This window comes from Theobroma cacao, chromosome 3 (assembly GCF_053813885.1).
Source record: "Theobroma cacao isolate CCN51 chromosome 3, ASM5381388v1, whole genome shotgun sequence".
Classification (NCBI taxonomy): domain Eukaryota; kingdom Viridiplantae; phylum Streptophyta; class Magnoliopsida; order Malvales; family Malvaceae; genus Theobroma; species Theobroma cacao.
The window spans coordinates 10652037-10671687 of NC_142641.1; the positions used below are offsets into that span (position 1 = coordinate 10652037).

Genomic DNA, 19651 nt, shown 5'->3' on the forward strand with positions numbered 1-19651 from the left:
TTGGATGGCCATATATTACTAATATAAGAGAATTTGGACGGCATTACTATCTAAACCTAAAGAAAATAGTACATGAAGATCTTGTTAGAATTTTTACTCAAATGGAACCACTATCTACGAAGGAGAAAATGACAAGGACCCAGTCAATCATGATAATTCATTCCTTATATCTCTTTTAGGGAATAATTATGTCATTACTCTTACATTACTTCAAAAAGTCTTGAAGTTAAAACCTGTTAGTGAAGAATTACACAGGAGAAGAAAATGCAATCTCTAAAGATGAATTAGTTGCAAAGTTTCTAGTCGAACCAATCACTAATCTAAAGTTTCCAAACAGTGTCTTAAGGCTAAGTGAGTATAATTCCCTATACTTTGCTTGAATATATAGTGATTGGGAATATATCTTGATTTAATGTTGTCATATTATGATGATTGGATAAATTTCCTAATCTGTTGATTGAATATCTGTATGGAAATATATCTCAATGTTTTGATTTAATGGTTAGAAATCATTATTGAACTTAATGCTTACTTACACCTGATGATTATCACTAATTATTTTCCTTTAAGTTTAAGTGATTAAAGCTCATGCTTCTTAACCTTTTTGATATAACAAAAAAGGGAAAAGGTTTATCGGCACATTTAAATGCTTTTACATTAGCTAAAGTTGCCTTTGAAAACATTTTTAAACTTCATGCATGTATTGAGGGGGGAACTTTCAAAGTTCATATTTATTTCTTATTCCTTTCTCATTTACACTTAAATGTTTTCAACAAAGGCATAAAGACTAATTAAGTTAGGGGGAGGTTTCTAGAAATTTCAAATGCAATGTGCTTATGTTTTTGTCATATCAAAAAGGGAGAGATTATTAGCCTTGAGTTACATCATGTTTTGATTTAACAAAAATAATATGTTATCTTAAACTTAATGTTCAGCATTTGAAATTGTCTCAAATATATTTTTAGTCTGCTAAGGTTACGTATTTGTTTGAAAAGCTATACTTCATTAGAAAACATCTCATAAGCTTTCAAACAATGCATATTCAACTAAAAATGCAAAAGCAAACATGCTACGAAATATTATTTGAAGGTAGGAACAAGGTAAAGAGGAAATAGCTAGAGAGAAGCACCAAAAAGCTAAGGAAACCTCAAGACACAAGCCAAGAGTCGATCTTATAGAAGCTCGAGTCAATCCAAAGGTTGAAATAGTGCAAAACTTGAATATTATAAAGCCATAGTTGACCCTGAAGTGTTTACAGTCGACCCTATACTAGAAAGCTCAAGAAAATCCATTTTAAATAGACATATTCAACCCTAGACCAAGCATAATCTACCCTGACAAGTCAAAGGTAAGGAAAAGTCAAGATTTCACAACCAAAGTCAATTATAAAGGAAGCATGGTCGATTATAGCAACTTAGACTTGCAAGAAACACACTATTATTATATGGATCGACTAGAGGAAGATTATACTCAACTATGGAAGCCTTAATTTAAAAATTTTGAAGAACATAGTCAACCCTATGAACTTTGTAGTCAATCCTCAAGCTTCAGCAACGGTCAAATTTAATTCAAACTTGTGTTTAACGGCTTTAAATATTACCCTGGCTATAAATAGATGCATATGAGCCATTTTGAAGGAAGAGAAGACCTTAACTAAAGCTTCAAACCCTAAAGAGACTTCTAAAAGCTCATATTCACTCTCTAGCATCCTTGTACTCTTCCATCAAGTTTACAAAGTTGAATCTATGCTTCACTTAAGCTAAAATTTCTTCTCTCACTTCACCAAAGATTAAAGTCTTAACACCCAACCTTTGAAAGGAATTTTTTTATTGAAATTTGTACTTCATTGTAAAAGTTTTAACTTATCCTTTAAAAGTTATTTGTGAGGGTTTGTGGTTTAGTGTTTAAAAACCATTGTTTGTGGGTTTACCACTCCATCTTATTAAAAAGCAAGAATCTTTTTGTGGATTATATACGGGTTATCACTTAATCCTTTGAAAAAGTCGTTGTAAAGGTTATCTCTTGATCCCATGAAAAAGCAAGAATCCCTTTGTGGATTGTGTAAGGATTATCGTTTTGTCTTGTTAAAAAGCAAGAATCCTTGATAGTATAATAAAATTCCTTAGTTACCAAGGGAGTGGATGTAAGTATCGAAAAAGCCAAACCACTATAAATTTCTTGTGTCTCTTTTTAATTTTCCACATTATTAGTTGTTGTTAATGTAATAAGCTCAATGTGAATAACTCCAAGTGGGAAGTGAATTGGAGTGTTTTTAAATGTGAATAACGGCCATAATCTACTGATAGATCTCTCGATCTATCGATAAATTCCTTTCAATAATCTTCAAAATCGATAGATTCTATTGATGTAAGCATCTATCGATAGATTCACTTTAAAACCATTTTGAGAAATCCTCGAGTGGCTATCTATCAATGTTCTCGATAGATGCAAGTAAGGGTTGAAATGTCGCACATCTATCGATAGATGCAAGTAAGGGTTGAAATGTTCTCGAGTGCCTATATATTGATGGATATTGTGTATTTATCGATAGATGAAAATTAGGGTCCTTTAATATTATTCTTGACTAGCTATCTATCAATAGATGTCGCACATCTATTGATAGATGTTCATAGTCTTCGAAGTCCAAGTGTTAAAATAATCAACTATCGATAAATGAAGAACATCTATCGATAGATGAGCTTATTTATTGATAGATGAAGAACATCTATCGATAGATTAATAACATTTTTCAAATTTGAATAGACTTTTTGCTTGTTTCTACTTAAAATGCTTAGCTCTTTCATTAAACATTTTTAAAGGACCTTTCGGACTTGTTTGAACATTTGAAAAACAATTTTGATCACTTGTTTGCCAAATCAAAACTTAGACTCAAATGAAGCGTTAAGTTTAACAGTTGTTTATATTTGCCTTATAAAAATAGTTTTATATTGATTTATTATTTTACACTTAGAAAAATTTTTTTCGTTTTACTTTTCATAGTTAGCATTTAACTTAGGAAAAATATTTATCTTGAAATGTTGTTTTTATGCATAAGTTATTTATTGCTGAAAATAGTTTTTGATGCTAGAAAATATCTTTAAGTGATAAAGTTTCGATCTTGATAACTAGATTTTCAAAGAAATCTTTATAAATAGCAATTCACCGCCCTTCGTTCTTGGCATACTTCACTTTGAGACTTCTACACTAACACATCTCAATTTGATTACTCTTAATCAACTGATACTGCCTTAATATATGTTTTGTATCTATGATGAGACCTTTAGCTTTTTTGCTTTCAAAATAGCTCTATTATATCAACAATGCTAGGAATCACACCAATTTCTGTTATGAACTTCTTGATCTAAATAGCCTCTTTCTATGCCTTAAACGCAAAGATTTATTCGATCTCAGTTGAAGAGTTCATTGTCATATCCTATTTGGAACTTTTCCAATTAATCGCTCCACAGTTCAAAATATAACCACTTTGCAATTTATCATCATCTTTATCAAATTGAAAGATTGCATCATCGTATCCTTGTGCATGCAAGTCGACAGCTCCTCCATACACCAAAAAGCATCCATAGTCTCAAGTACTTAAGCATGTTCTTTACTACTATCTAGTGACATTCACTTAAAGCAGCATGGAATCTACTCATGACACTCAAATCATAAGATACATTTTTTTTGCGCATAACATCACATAAAGTCTCTATTCATGCGATTTCTTTCCCTTTTTGTGACTTCAAGCACATGTTAATGTAGAGATCAATGCCATGCAACATAGGCAAGAACATTCCTTTTGGACTCTTTCTTGCTAAACCCTTTTAGCACCTTTTCAATGTATATGGATTAAAACAGCCCAAGCAGCATCTTCGATCTATCTCTATAGATCTTGATACTCGATTTTTATGTTATTTCTCCCATTTCCTTCATGTAGAATTTCTCAGATAGCCAAATATTTGTAGATTGCAACATTGGTATGTCAGTTCCTATCAGAAATATGTCATCTACATATAATACTAGGAAGACTATAGCGCTCTCATTAGTTTTCTAGTGTACACAAGGTTCATCCATATTTTTTACAAAATGAAACTTTTTGATTGTCTCATCAAAACGGATTTTCCAACTCATAGATGCATGCTTTAGTCCATAAATGGACTTTTCAAGTTTCCATACCTGATTGGTATTTTCTTAGGATATGAAACCATCTAGTTATGTCATATACACCTCCTCCTATACATTTTCATTAAAGAATGTAGTTTTTACATCGATCTGCCATATCTCATACTACTTGTTAGTGAACTAAAAAAGAAGGCATGATTTCCCTACTCCTTCCAAGAGTGGAGTTATAATGGAGAAATGCTTTTTTAGTGAGAAGGATAGTCATGTCCTTATCATTCCTACGGATGCAAAAAAGTGACTACTTAATGAGAGGTAGGGGAGCAGAGCAGCAATGAGTGATGAGCAGAGGAATGAGAGGAGGAAAGGAGAAAAAAAAAAGGGAGAAAAGTCCCAAAATTCCCTTTAAATCTCATAAAATTCAACAAATAGGTGTCAAGTGTACACACCTTGTATAGCTTAGAATCAAAATAGTTTAGATTATAATTTCTTTCTTAAAATGACTCTTTTTGGGTAAATCATAAGAGTACCTTCTTCTCATTTCCTAGCTCTACACCTCTAAGTCATTCGATAAACAATGAAGTTTCTATTCCTTTTCTTGCTGCTCTAGGGTCTCATAAAGAGGAGAATTCCTAGTCTCAGGAAGCCATAAACTTAGAATTCCGTTAAGGATGGAAAACGCCTTGAATGCAAGGAAGGAAAGAGATGGGCTCGAGCGACCAACAACGACCAATAAAGGAGCTAAGGAAGCCCCTAACATCAAGGCTCGATGCAATAGTGACACTGTAAAGTTTCTGACGTTAGTGGGGAAAAGCTTAACGCAGTAAATATACAAGACATCAAACACAACAGAAGCAACCATGAAACCAATTGCTTTAATTGTCAATTGAGGCCAACACCCATCGGATCCATCAACCTTTGCTTTGCCCCTGGTGTTGGCTGAAAAAATGATGCAAAGAATGCTCGAAACTCCAGCAAAAAATGCAGACAGTGAGAAAAACAGACATTGGTTATGAAGCTTAATAACACGCAACCAACAAAAATAGCAGAAATCTCCATCAGTGCATTAAGTACAACTGTGAAGTACAAATTGAAGTTGAGGTTTTCGACATTTAGCTGGATCCTATAATAAAAAAATTCCAACTCCAAAACTAGGTATCATAATCATAATCATCCTCTTTGCAGCCCACTTCACGGTCCATAGATTCTCATTTTTATCATTAGCTGTTACATCTCTTTCACCTTTACTAGCCGTTGTTGCTTTAGATGGAATAGATGGGTTTGGCTATAGATGGCATGCTCAAAATACGCAGCGGAAAGAAAATTAAAAAACTTTATAACTTAACACAAAACATGCCTCCACCCATGGATCACCTTGGTGATATTTACTACATAAAAGTACAAAATAAATTATTATTTAGAAAGTTACCTTGCCATGTAATTTCTTAATCACTATGGCACTTTTTGAAGCAATCCCTTGAACACCACAAGGAGAAAAAACCCTAGCCAATCAAGTGTTTGGCCTTCAATGGTAGCATACACGATTGCACTTGAACCTTCAACAAAGGAAGGAGTTTTTAACTATATTTTGTGCTAGCAAAGAGGACAACAATTGTCCTTTTCTTCTTTTTCACAATCTTAGCCGAACCTTTCTCGAAAATTGCTTCATAAGCAATTTTTTCTTTCACACAATGGGAGTGGTGGCAAAGAAAGAAAACGTTTTTCTTTTTTTGACAAAAATTATGTTTTCTTCAATTATGAAAAACTCTCATATGAAAAAATAGTTAAAAGGTGACTTATATAGTTAGGTTAAAATAACTTCAAATTTGCAATTAAGCCCTCAATATTATAGCACATTATAATATTGGGCCTATTTGTCACAACCCAATTTCCCGGGCCATGACCGGCACATGAGCTCAATGAGCATAGCTCACTAAGCCCAGGCAAGCCTATCCATTTACCTTTGCTTAACAAGTTTATCATATCATGCATACACACACACCTTTTCTTGGGTGTGAACATAGCCAAAACACAATGGCATTATTGATAATAATATACATGCACTATACCAGTCATGTATTTAGCAATTTACATTGCATACACATATTCACATTGTTAGATTGTATTCACAATACAAAAGGGCCCATGACTTCCAGCAGAGACATTTACAATAAAAGGGATTACTATCGAATGTCAGACACATACCCAGGAGATGCACTACGGGGACTCCTCGATCTAGGGTCCAACAGTCACCTGATCTGAAAACATGAATTTTTATAAAACGTGAGTACAATACTCAGTGAGTGAACAAGAAGGGAACAAGCATACCATAAGGAATGTTTATCGAAATCATTATGCATTCATTTTCTCAAAACCATGCAATTGTTTTAGCTCCTTTAAACCCCTCATGTAAACCCCACATGAGTAAATCACTTTACAAAAATCCATGCTCAACTATGGTACCAAAGAAATTGGAAATATGGCAAAAACCCACAAGTTAGCAAAATAGACAGAAAGTTTCTCGTTGTAGCGAGAACCAGTTCTGGTGAAGGCCTTCAAACTTGAGAGTTTCTCGCTGTAGAGAGAATGAATTTCGCTGCAGCAAAACAGAGCAACAAGAGAAACATTGTTCCTCCACTCAACAAAAGGGCCATCCTACTAAACCAACAAAATCAACATAAAACTCATGAAAATTCCCAAAGTGCAATGTATCAAATTTCATATATATGTCAACCATATATCTCATTCATGAGCTTTCATTTCATAAGTCTAGATATGCATAATTTGATAGACAAACATCAATATCATCATAATCACACCCAACTCATGTACATCTCCCCACATCGTGCACATAGCCGACAACATCGTGTGCATCCCCCACTCGTGTACAATCAGTGCCATCGTGTACATCCCCCCACATTGTGCACACGGGCAATATCATCATCCATCTCTCATGCCACCATCATCACCGGCATGTGCATCCCCCCACATCGTGCACACACACGGTTACAGTCATTATACACAATATCATTCATCATGCACAACACACATATATATATCTTTATATTGTAATAATGCATGAATCCATAGCAATCACATATCACAACATCAAACCATTTAACAAAAGCTTGTTCCCAAGGTACCTTTTCTAAGACAAGTTGGATAGAATCTTTCATATTTCCCAAAGCAAGTTTGAAATGCAAGTCCACTCACCGGTATCGAAAAATCCAGATTTCGGGTGCACTCGGACTAATAGTCCTCAAGCGCAATTCTTTTGCCTTTTCGGACGTCTCACTACCTTGACAAATAACAAAGTCAAGGAATTTACTATATTGTCCCTAAATTGACATAAACTAATTTAAATTACTAATGCTTGATATGTAAATGCAAAAATACATTCGATTATCGCTTAATCGCGATATCGATTAAATTCGACCGATCACCTAATTAATTAGCGATTGTGTCCTAATCACCTCCAAATTAATCCATTTCTCCTCTAATACCTTAATTTACCACATACCATTTAAATAAATCCAAATTCAGTATTAGAACCCTCACAGTTCTTTATAGAAAAATTTGGTCATTTGGTGCACTAGCACCGAAATTTTTTCTACATAATCGTTTCAGCTTAATTCATCATTTTCCAAGCCATTTTCCTTGAAATAAAAACAATCCCCCATTGATATTCAGCCCTTATGGTTCGACCAACAAGGAACCCTAGAGAAATTGAATATTTCTTTTGTGTTTTTGTTCATAACCATGCTTAACTATCCTTAAACACTAACATAGTCTAAAATCAAATTATTCCAACAACAATTCCTCTTCCATACCCATTTTTCAGAATTGAATTCATCATGATAACTCAATATTCAACCATGGAAATCAAGAACAAAAGTATGGGTAAGCTAGGTATCAAGGAGAATTAAAGAAATTCTAACTTACCTAGCTTGTTTCCTTGATTTCTTCACTTTTTCTTTGAATTTCCACCTAGGTTTTCTTGTTTTTCCCTTTGTTCTTCCTTTGTTCTTGTTGCTGGTTGCCTAGGCCGAATATGGTGAGAGAATTGCGGATTTAATGGGCTGATTTCTATAGAAAATAATAAAATAACCAAGCATGCCACGTGTCACATGCTTATTGGCTCAATTTTTTAACTTTTTAACTTTTTCTTCTTCATTTTTCACCACAAATATTCTGGTATTTATCCAATCCTACCACAATTAAAATCCCTTGGTCTTGGCAAGTGCTGGGGCAAAAAATTTACCGATTTATCATCGGGATGAAAAAATTACGATTTTACCCCTATACTCCGAAATGTACCGGAATCACATTATTTCTACTTTTCAACCTCAAATAACACTAATATTGATCAATATTAACCAAATGGGGTAAAAAATATTTTATAAAAATTCTCGTTTAGTCCTCTAACGAAAAAATTACCATTTTACCCTTGTGCTTCAAAAATACCGAGAATCACAATTTTTCACTGCTAAACATCATTTTATACTCTAATAATCATAATTATATTTCATATAATTATTCTTGGTCAAATGTGATAAAATCTTGGCTAAAAATCTCCATTTTATCATCAAATGGTAAAATGACCGTTTTATCCTTAATCGGTCAATTTTCCTGATGGACTCCAAATTGAACCTTGAACTCCGAATCACTATTCTAAGCCATTTTCTGGGTTTTAAAATTTTCAAATTTCTCTTAGAATTTCTATCTGAACTAGTTCAAGGCTTGATTTAACTTAGTTGTACCACTCGGTACAATATCGTCTTTTAATCGAGTTTGACAATGTCTTACACTATTACTTAATTAAACTCATTTAATTAAGTCCTTGAAAATTGAAATAAAAACTAATTTCCTTTATATTTTGCAATCAAGGCCTTATAGTTATAACTATTTATAATTATGCCAAAAACTTAATTAAAGTCTTTTAATTAAGTTTATAGAAGTTAATTACCTAACATGTGATTTAAGTCTAACTTAAATCGTCACTTTCCTAATTTAATTCAAATGCAATCATTGTGTGTGACCTATTAGGTTCTCAACATGTTGGCAATGGAATTGATTTAATGACTTAATTGATTAATATAAGTTTCAATCAATTAGTTTATAATCAATTCCATAGACCAAGATTGGCATCTAGCAATGCATCATGGCCACCCAATTGTTGGGAGAGTCAAAGGGTTCTTTGACAACCTTTCAGTGTACAGTCTATCAGTGTAATTCATTCCCTCATCATATATCTCGGAGATGATAAGAGCTTGGTAAAGTGTCTACTCTTATTGACCTCCATATTTGTTCCTGCAATTATAGCATTAGCTTTATAAAGAGTTATGAAACCTTTTTCATAATCTCCATGTTGCCTTGGCCAAGGAATTCAATAAGCTAATGTTAACCAAGAACTGATAGGATATGTCTTCTAAAACACTTGAGGTGATGATTCCTATCTTGACCACTCATTTGCCTTCACATGCTTCATACTATAACCAAAAGCATCCTGTTTTAGCATCCTTGGTTAGGCACCTATAACGATGAAATCAAAGCATAGCACTCCACACATAAGACAACCTAGTGTCTCAAGTCTAAGGAGTATTTACACAACTGAAACATGAGAAGTGTTGCATAAACACTAGAGTGTATTATCAAATGCACTTCTCATGGCGGGTCATGTTCAGTGAACTTGCTCTCCTAAGCAAGCACCTATATTCTAGCTTTAAGTATCTCTATACTTCAATCTATGAGATCGATTGCTTACTTCCAAAGTAAGGAACATAGAATATACCAGTCTCTAAGCATCATTGATGTCCAGTCTCAATGATACATTGACTAGGAACATTTTGAGATTATACTTTGATGCATAAAAATCTCATAACTGCAACCCATTACAGTTTCCTTGCAAGGCATATTAATCTTATGGACTTCATCCAATTATACTTATAACTCATTATAATTAATGTCTTATTGATGAAGGAAAACCTCTAATCATTCACCATGAATGATACTGTTGCATGATTGGAATCAAGCCTCAACCAATCCCAATTGGCTGCAGGGCTCATCTTAACATCTCCCATTAGCACAAAGCCAATTGCTACCTCATCGTATGTAGATTCAATCAATCTAGCAATCGTATCTGCATGTAGACTCTCTTGTGCCCTTCAATGTGGTTAATTACTTTTATCTATCTTCGTAATGTCCATGCATCACATCATGTCATATTACTATATCCAGATCTAATGAGACCCAAGTTCTGCTTGTATGGCTCCATTGTTGCATTAACAATGTTCAAAACCTTTTATTAGTTCCATGGACTAACGATCTAAGTATCTTCCTATTAGAACCCTTTTAATAGGATGTATATGACTTTAATTATATACATGTACATAGTCCTTTTTCTTTCTTTGGAACCATTCCAACTAAACTATGTTATATGCATCATATGCATTTGTCACTTTTCATTGTAGCATCTGCCCCTTTTAAATTTTGGCACTTTCTTTTTATACACATTACGTCCCATGTAATTGTATCACCAAAGAATTGTATTCACTCCCACTAACCTCTTTTTGTCTATGAGATAAATACACTTGTACATATTATTAAATCGAACCCTTTGGATCCCATATAATAGAACAAAGTGTATAACTTTAACAAAAAACATATTTAGTAGTTCATCTCATATGAATAATACATCTTCAATGTGTCTTACTAAATCCATGGAGTTCTCATACATATGATTATGCATCTCTATGCAAAATTTAAGAGTTAGATTCCAATGTAATCATGTAATAACTAAAAAACTCCTTTTTCAATGTCATCATACTCCCACTAAATCCAAGATCCTTTGTGAGAGTAATAATCAAACTCTTTGAATTTTTCGTGATGTTACATACATACATCTCAATGTATGCTTGGAATCATATTGGTTTGGAATAATATAATTGGCTACATATAACTTAGACAGCTATGGACCAAATCATATCACTATATGAGTTTGCTTTCTTCTTTGAACAAACATCTCTATGTTCTATTCATAAGAAAGTTCCATTTCACATGTATCTACATTTATCTTTTGAATGATTAATTAATAAGTAAGAGTAATCTTCACTAAGATCATATCTTAATAAGAGTACTTCATACTATATAGCTCGTATGATTTTATATTTGAGTTCTCTGAACATTTCAAGGTTTCAAATTTTTTTTCTTTAAGTATACAAGACAAAATCTCAATTTGGTCTTGTGTAAACTTAATGAATTAGGAACATTTTTTATAACATTTTATATTCAATGGTTCATATACATCTATATGTAGAAGACCTTTTGAACATACCAAGTCATTCACTTTTGCATGAAAATTGATTTGGTCATATAAGAATTACTAGCTCCTTTATGATTCCCAATCAAAAGGATCAAAGTATCTTCATACTCTAATTTTTACTTTAATGACCAAAACAAAAAATGCCATAATTGAGATCATATGCAATTAGTTTTCTTGACATTTATATTGAGCATTAACTTACTACTATTGTTTTACGCTTTATGTCATTACTTAAATGCGTTCAACATCTAGTATCGAATACTTATGATGTTAATACATCAGTAGTAACTTCTAACTCAATCATAAACTTTGGCAAAGTAAAGGCTTCTATAAGCTTCCTCTTCTTTAACTTTGTCAAGGAATTTTTTTTTTTTAGTCCTTCCTTTGTCCATCTTTACCATGAAGATGTTTGAGAACATTTACCAATTAGTGCCATTATCATGGTTGTCTTCTTAATTCATAATTAAGGCAATATAAATTCCATCTCATGGAAGTACACTCCTAATTATGAATTGTATTTGGTAGAGATTGTGGAACGAACAACCTTTCACTTGAGAACATTTCTCAAGTCCTAGTACCTTTAAAAAGGGTTTGGTCTAATGAGTTTGATTTGCATCCAAGATGCACCATAGTGACATATTATTAGCCATGTATATAAATTATATTTAAATAGATAAAATAAAGCAATACGTAAATATCATGCATAAACTATTTAAAACAAGGTTTTAAAATTTTAAATAGTTCTCCCATTATTTTCTGCAAGATGATAACCTTCCATATCACCTCGAGAGATCTTTACTAGGATTCTCTTAGTGGGCTAGGATCCCATCCATCAAGTCATGGCCTTGAGTGTGCTCAACAAACCATGATCGGTAGATTAGGTAGGTAACTGAGCTTACCAATTGTATCTTTACACAACTCATAGATCAGCTAGGTGACAAACACATTGCCTAAACATATCATATATATTTTGCCTAGCCTTTGCCTCTAGTTTCATAATAATCAAGTTTCCAAGCATCTAGATTTTATGAAACTAGTTCGGTAAAACCCACCAATAGCTCAAACATACTCGTGTAAAAGTGTGACCTTGAGTGTACTCAACAAGTCTCCAATTAAAAGAGCAGCCAGGTTATCTTGCTACATGGTGGAAGGCAACTTGCTCATGCGTGGCATGTGACTCAATATATAATGAAGGATTTTGTTTTCGCCTTTATTAAGGTCTCATCTTTACATGCATAGCATTTATTAAATCGTATAGAATAAATATATCACATGTATACTACTTTGCATTGCATAGCATTTATTAAATTGTATAAAATAAATCTATCACAGGCAAACTACTTTGGATGATTTGGACTTTAACTATATTAATTTCCTTGAGCCATCAAAGGAAACTAGCTTAATCAAACCTAGGGGATTACATATAAAAATCTTCAAAATCTGCTTGTAATCTCCTTGTCCTTCTTGGCGCCTTGGATCTCCATCGTCAATTTTTCTAAAATTCAATTCCTAATCTACCCTAATTCTAATTACATTTGAATGTAGAAACCTCGAGTTACATTCAAGGGGAGTAAGATAAGGAAAGAATTTTACAAACTGAGATAAAGAGACAAGGCAGGACATGTAAGCCCTATTTCAAAAATACCAAAAATATACATTCAACCATAGCATAATCATATTATGCCTAAGTCCATAATCATCCACATATATTCATCAATATGAATAAAATTTAATGACATGTCTCATTCAAATTGTTAATCATATGAGGTATTTGAGATTGGCAATTTTCAACATTTGAATTTTGTCAATTTCAAATTTTCAGGTAACCATTTAATTCTATATATATGGAAACTTCTTTCATATATGGTAAGTATTACTAATCAAAATTAATAATTTATCCATTCCTAATCTTCTTAGGATTAAAATTAAATTTTTATTACAAATTACAAATTAAAACATTTTTAATTTGTGCTCCTAAACATTTTACACAACCTATTATTAATCTCATTTAATTCAAGATTGAATGTCTATTATTACCGAATCTTATTAGGAAATAACTTAGACAATTTAATCTTTAAATTTAATGTCAAATTAGAATTATCTTCTTGTAAGAAGTCAATTCAAAATAAAATTTATCTATAAATATTAAAACTCCCATTACTCCTAGGAATCTAATTCCTAAATTAATGTAGTCTTAAATTATTTAAATTTTAACACCCTTAAATTAAGGAATCACATTCCATAATTTATAAAATAAATTATCAATCTTTACAGAACATATTCCATAAATATTTAATTGGCTAATGAAGATATTTTAACTTCCATAATTTTAGAAATCATATTTCTTTATTTGTGGATGTTAATGTATTATCTTTGACATGTTTAATTTTAGGAATTATATTCCCTAAATTAAATGTTTCAAAAAATCAGCATAATTATGGAACCAATTCCATAACTTATCCTCAGCCAATTAACTAATTTAATTGATCATTTATTGGTGTAAAATTTTGACAAATTCTATGTCTTAACCAAGACAATGTCCTGCTGCAGACAGCAGCAGACATGTCCTAATTACATGGCATTATGGTGCCGTATCTTTAGGAATTTAATTTCAACAAAATTTATCCTGATAGATAACTCATGGAACTATTCCAGAATAAATTTTCAGGATTTCAGGAGATGATTTGGCCATTCAAAAAATTCAAAAACCGTGACCTTTATCTGCAGGAGGCAGAATTGGTTTTTGAGTCCTTTTGAAATTCTTTGTGACTAAATCTTAGAAATTTAATTCCTAATAAAATTTATCCTGATAGATAACTCATGGAAATATTCCAGAATAAATTTTCAGGATTTTAGGAGGTGTTTTGGCTGTCAAAAAAATTCAAAACCATGACCTTTATCTGCAGAGGCAGTTTCGGTTTTGTCTTTCTTTTGAAGCTATTTGGTGGCATAAATTCAGGAATTTAATTCCCAATTAAATTTTCCTTGATAGAAAACTTATGGAACAATTCCATAGTAATTTTCCAGGATTTTAGAAAACGTTTTTGCTGTCAAAAAAATTCAAAACCATGGCTTGCTGCTGCAGAGGCAGCAACAGTTTTGACTCCACCAACTCAGTTTTATGAAAGCTTAATTCTAGGAATTTAAATCCTTAAAATTCTTGACAACAATTTGGATAATTTATGGAACCTTTTCATAAAAAAAAATCCTCAGCCAATTGGTGCAACTAATTGCACAAATTTAGGCCTTTATTGGTTGCCAAGCCAAACAAAACTATGACTGTCTCTGTTGCAAACAGCAACTGTTTTAGCCATGTTTTGGTAACTTTACCTCCACCATTAGCCACACATAATCACCCATCTTGGAACATTTTCAATGTGTATTGATCTCTTAATTTTCCTATATTTTATGAAGCACTTAAACCTCACTTTTATGGCTGAAAATGGACCAATACCATGGCTGGACAGAATCGAATTTTACCATTTAAATCACACCATAATGTCATGAGATCGAATCTTTATTTGTTAAATTAATTTGTGCATCTCATGCATTTATTAATCTGCAATATTTTGACATTAAAACGAGATTAATATTATGACAAATAAATTTTAAAATTTACAATTAAAATCTATCTAGAAATCAAAATAACTAGAACAAATTGTAAAATTTTAAAACTTACTAATTTGTGTAGAACAAAACCCGAACACCTCATATTCCTTTTCAACAAGGCATTAACAACAGGAAACATAAACATGTGTTAAAATCGAACCATAGAAGGCTCGATACCACTGATGGGTTTGGCTATAGATGGCATGCTCAAAATACGCAACGGAAAGAAAATTAAAAAACTTTATAACTAAACAACAAAACATGCCTCCACCCATGGATCACCTTTGTGATATTTAACACATAAAAGCACAAAGTAAATTATTGTTTAGAAAGTTACTTTGCCATGTAATTTGTAATCACTATGGAACTTTCAGAAGCAATCCCGCGAACACTACAAGGAGCAAAAACCCTAGCTAATCAAGTGTTTGGCCTCCAATGGTAGTACACACGATTGCACTTGAATCTTCAACAAATGAAGGAGTTTTTAACTATACTTTGTGCTAGCAAAGAGGACAATAATTGTCCTTTTCTTCTTTTTCACAATCTTAACCAAACCTTTTTCGAAAATTGCTTCATAAGCAATTTTCTCTTTCACACAAAGAGAGTGCTGGCAAAGAAAGAAAATGTTTTTCTTTTTTTGACAAAAACTACATTTTCTTCAATTGTGAAAAACTCTCATATGGAAAAATAGTTAAAAGTTGACTTATATAGTTAGGTTAAAATAACTTTAATTTTGCAATTAAGCCCTCAATATTATAACACATTATAATATTGGGCTTATTACTTAATTAAACTCTTTTAATTAAGTCCTTGGAAATTAAAATCAAAATTAATTTCCTTTATATTTTGCAGTCAAGGCCTTATAGTTATAACTATTTATAATTATGCCAAAAACTTAATTACAGTCTTTTAATTAAGTTTATAAAGGTTAATTACCTAGCATGTGATTTAAGTCTAACTTAAATCATCACTCTCCCAATTTAATTCAAATGCAATCATTGTGTATGACCCATTAGGTTCCCAACATGTTGGCAATAGAATTGATTAATGACTTAATTGATTAATATAAATTTCAATCAATTAGTTTATAATCAATTCCATAGACCAAGATTCACATCTAGCAATGCATCATGGCCACCCAATTGTTGGGAGAGTCAAAGGGTTCTTTGACAACCTTTCAGTGTACAGTTTATCAGTGTAATTCATTCCCTCATCATATATCCCGAAGATGATAAGAGCTTGGTATAGTATCTACTCTTATTGACCTCTATATTTGTTCCTGCAATTATAGCATTAGCTTTATAGAGAGTTATGAAACCTTTTTCATAATCTCCATGTTGCCTTGGTCAAGGACTTCAATAAGCTAATGTTAACCAAGAACTGATAGGATATGTCATCTAAAACACTTAAGGTGATGATTCCTATCTTAACTACTCATTTGTCTTCACATGCTTCATACTATACCCAAAAGCATCCTCTTTTGGCATCTTTGGTTAGGCACCCATAAGGATGAAATCAAAGCATAACACTCCACACATAAGACAACCTAGTGTTTCAAGTCTAGGGAGTATTTACACAACTGACACATGAGAAGTGTTGCATAGACAATAGAGTGTATTACCAAATGCATTTCTCATGGCGGGTCATGTTCAATAAACTTGCTTTCCTAGGCAAGCACTTATATTCTAGCTTCAAGTATTTCTATACTTCAATTTATGAGATCAATTGCTTACTTCCAAAGTAAGAAACATAGAATATACCAGTCTCTAAGCATCATTGATGTCTAATCTCAATGATACATTGACCAGGAACATTTTGAGGTTAGGCTTTGATGCATAAGAATCTCATAACTGCAACTCATTACAGTTTCCTTACAAGGCATATTAATCTCATGGACTTTAGCCAATTAGACTTATAACTCATTATAATTAATGTCTTATTCATGAAGGAAAACCTCTAATCATTCAATATGAATGTTACTGTTGCATGATTGGAATCAAGCCTCAACCAATCCCAATTGGCTGCAGGGCTCATCCTAACAGGAATTATGAGTTGTAAATTGTCAAGTAATTTCTTCTCGTTAAGTCTTGCAAACTTTTCTAATACGTCGAGTGCTTCTTCGTTTTTCCCTCAAACAAGGAGCCAACGGGGTGACTCTGATACAAAAGAGACTAATACAAAGGTGTAGATTAGAGGAAGAAGCGATATGATCTTGTATGAATTCCTCCAACAGGTTCTGGTAGGATGGGCAATGAATGAAAGAGACAGAAAACCCGCTGTGAAGAAAAAGAAGCCATATTGGCCAACTTGGCCACGCCATTTACGGCCAACAGCTTCTGTTCAGAGAACAAGACAGCATATCCCAATTCCAGAGCGAGCAAAACCATTTGCAAAACGGAGAAGTGCATATATCCAAACATTTGGTGAAAGGGAGGTGATGAAAGTGGTTGTGAAGGTTAAGATGAATGCTAGCAGCAATGTTTTCTTTCTGCCGAAGCATGCGTCAGCAAGGCGGCCATAGAAAGCACATCCTGTGGAAGTGGGACAAACGTCATTAGTATCGCACTCATTAAGTTTACTTTGGTGTGAAATATATGCACATGTTTCCAAGCATAAAAAAGGAAAATATTTGTAGATTAATGCCTACAAATAATATATGATTAATGGCAACATATTCATTTTGTACTTGTCACAAATACTTTAAATTGGATCAAAATAAAAACAAAAAAAAAAAGAATAACAGAGGAAGTCTCATGTAATATAGCACAACTAGTAAAGAGAGAGAGAGAGACATAAACCTGGGCTGCGACTAAAAGGCCGGGGGACAAAGAAACGAAAAAAAAAAATTCAAACAAAAAGAATGCATTGTTGCCAGTACAGTGGTTTTCTGAATACCAAAAAAGAGAGAGGGGGGAGAACTCTTCCCCGTCTGCGATTAGTCCCATATAAACTGGCAGGATTGTAGATTATGGAACTAATATGAATGAGGCCTGGCAGGATTGGGTGTTGTTTTTGATCGGCTTGGGTTAGGAGGCTCTGTTTTTGTTCTCTTGTTGGATTAGGGGGCTTGTTTGTTGCGACCCTTCTATTTTGTTAAGTATTTGTACAAACCGTGGCTGTTGATTGTCTGTTTTCAACCTCTTTTTTTATGAAATATTTGAGACTAACCTTATTTCTTGAGTTAGTTCTCGTCACTGTTTCCTCTGCGTGGCTAGGCTGTGTTGTTTCCTGCCGACCTCTGTTTTCGATACTGAGTTGTTTCTGGCATTGGGGTATTGTGTTGATTTTCTGCTGATGTGTACACTTATTGCATGAGTTGTCTCATGTTGTTGGTAGGCAAGATCGGGTATGAACTGGAAACAAGGCTCTGTATTGCCCTGTTTCTTGTTCTTACTTCTATCTTGCGGGCAATGTGAGAGTTTAAGTGTGCGGCTGCTGGAACTAATGGGTAAGCTTCTGTTGTTGGTTTGGTGGTTGTAAGGGGTGCAAATTCACCATGTTTGATGTAGGTACTCAGGTGGTGATGCTTTGCAAGCCAGTTGTTTCTTTCTTTGTCCTTTATGGAGCTGAGTTTATGAAGATGATGTTTGAAAGGGATTGGTTTGAGCTTGGGAAGTTCTTGGAGTCCTCCCTTCAGGCTTTTTTGTTTGTCTTGGACTGGTTGCTATGGTATTTTGAAAACTTGGAGATTATTGCAGATTTGGATTTATGGCTTTGCATCAGATTTCTACAGGATGCTGCGGTTTCTCTCTTGGTGTTTTGATCTTTGTTTTCATTTTCAGGTGGTTGTTGTTGGTTTGCTTTTGTTTTTGCGAAGAAATACTTTCTTTTGCTATTTTGCTAGTCTGTAACGCTTTGGTTACTGAATAAATCCCTCTGACCATGGAAAGAAAGGAGAAATGAAAACTATGTATGGTGAAAGAGAAACATGGTGAATGAACAACGGAGAAAGAATTACCCAATATCGAACCGACGAAGAAGAGGGAAGCGGGGAGAGCAGCAAGAAACTTGCGGTCGCATACAAGACCCCACTCAGCAATTGTGGATGTTGTATTTCCTCCAATCCACTCCCATGTGCCCGCAGCTAATCCAGAGACAGGACCAGTTTGCCTTTTGTTGCTAGCTGTAGCAGTCATCATGCAGAAAGACGATGAACATTGATGCATTGGTACTGTTGTCAAAGGAGGGTTTGCATCTCCAAGCAGCTGGTTGGGCATCACTAAAGATGGTGATTAAAGTGTTCTGGGAATCAAATATCCATGCAAATGACACCAAGAGCACGTGCAGCAGCTGGGAGAACCCAAAGGATCCCACATACCCTTCTACCACCTCATCCACAGTGAGCTCCAACTTGGCTTCTACTGAATTTTCTTTCCCATGCACAAGCTCTCGTACGTCTTCTTCTTCCATGAACCTAGCAGATTTTGGGTGGTTTTGCTGAAGGTGGTCCAAATAATGTCTTTCTTGCCAGCTACATATGTCAGTTAGCTCCTAATATGTGGCCATGGAATTGCCATTTTCCTTTTGGCTTCTTGTAGTTTAGGTGGAAACCCAAAAACAAGAATCAGGAAATGAATGATGATGTCTGCATGATTTTGGATG

The 19651-nt window shown here is 33.6% G+C and overlaps 1 protein-coding gene across 1 annotated transcript; it reads right to left on the reverse strand.

Annotated features, from left to right (window-relative positions):
- Window positions 1-4705: 4705 nt before the first annotated feature.
- On the reverse strand, window positions 4706-19570 carry OCT1 (organic cation/carnitine transporter1). The gene is given in 6 exon segments (XM_018117261.2): window positions 4706-5133; window positions 5136-5256; window positions 5258-5404; window positions 17090-17580; window positions 19008-19203; window positions 19205-19570. Coding segments are annotated over 6 exon segments (1638 nt in total). The 5' UTR covers window positions 19460-19570.
- Window positions 19571-19651: the final 81 nt, after the last annotated feature.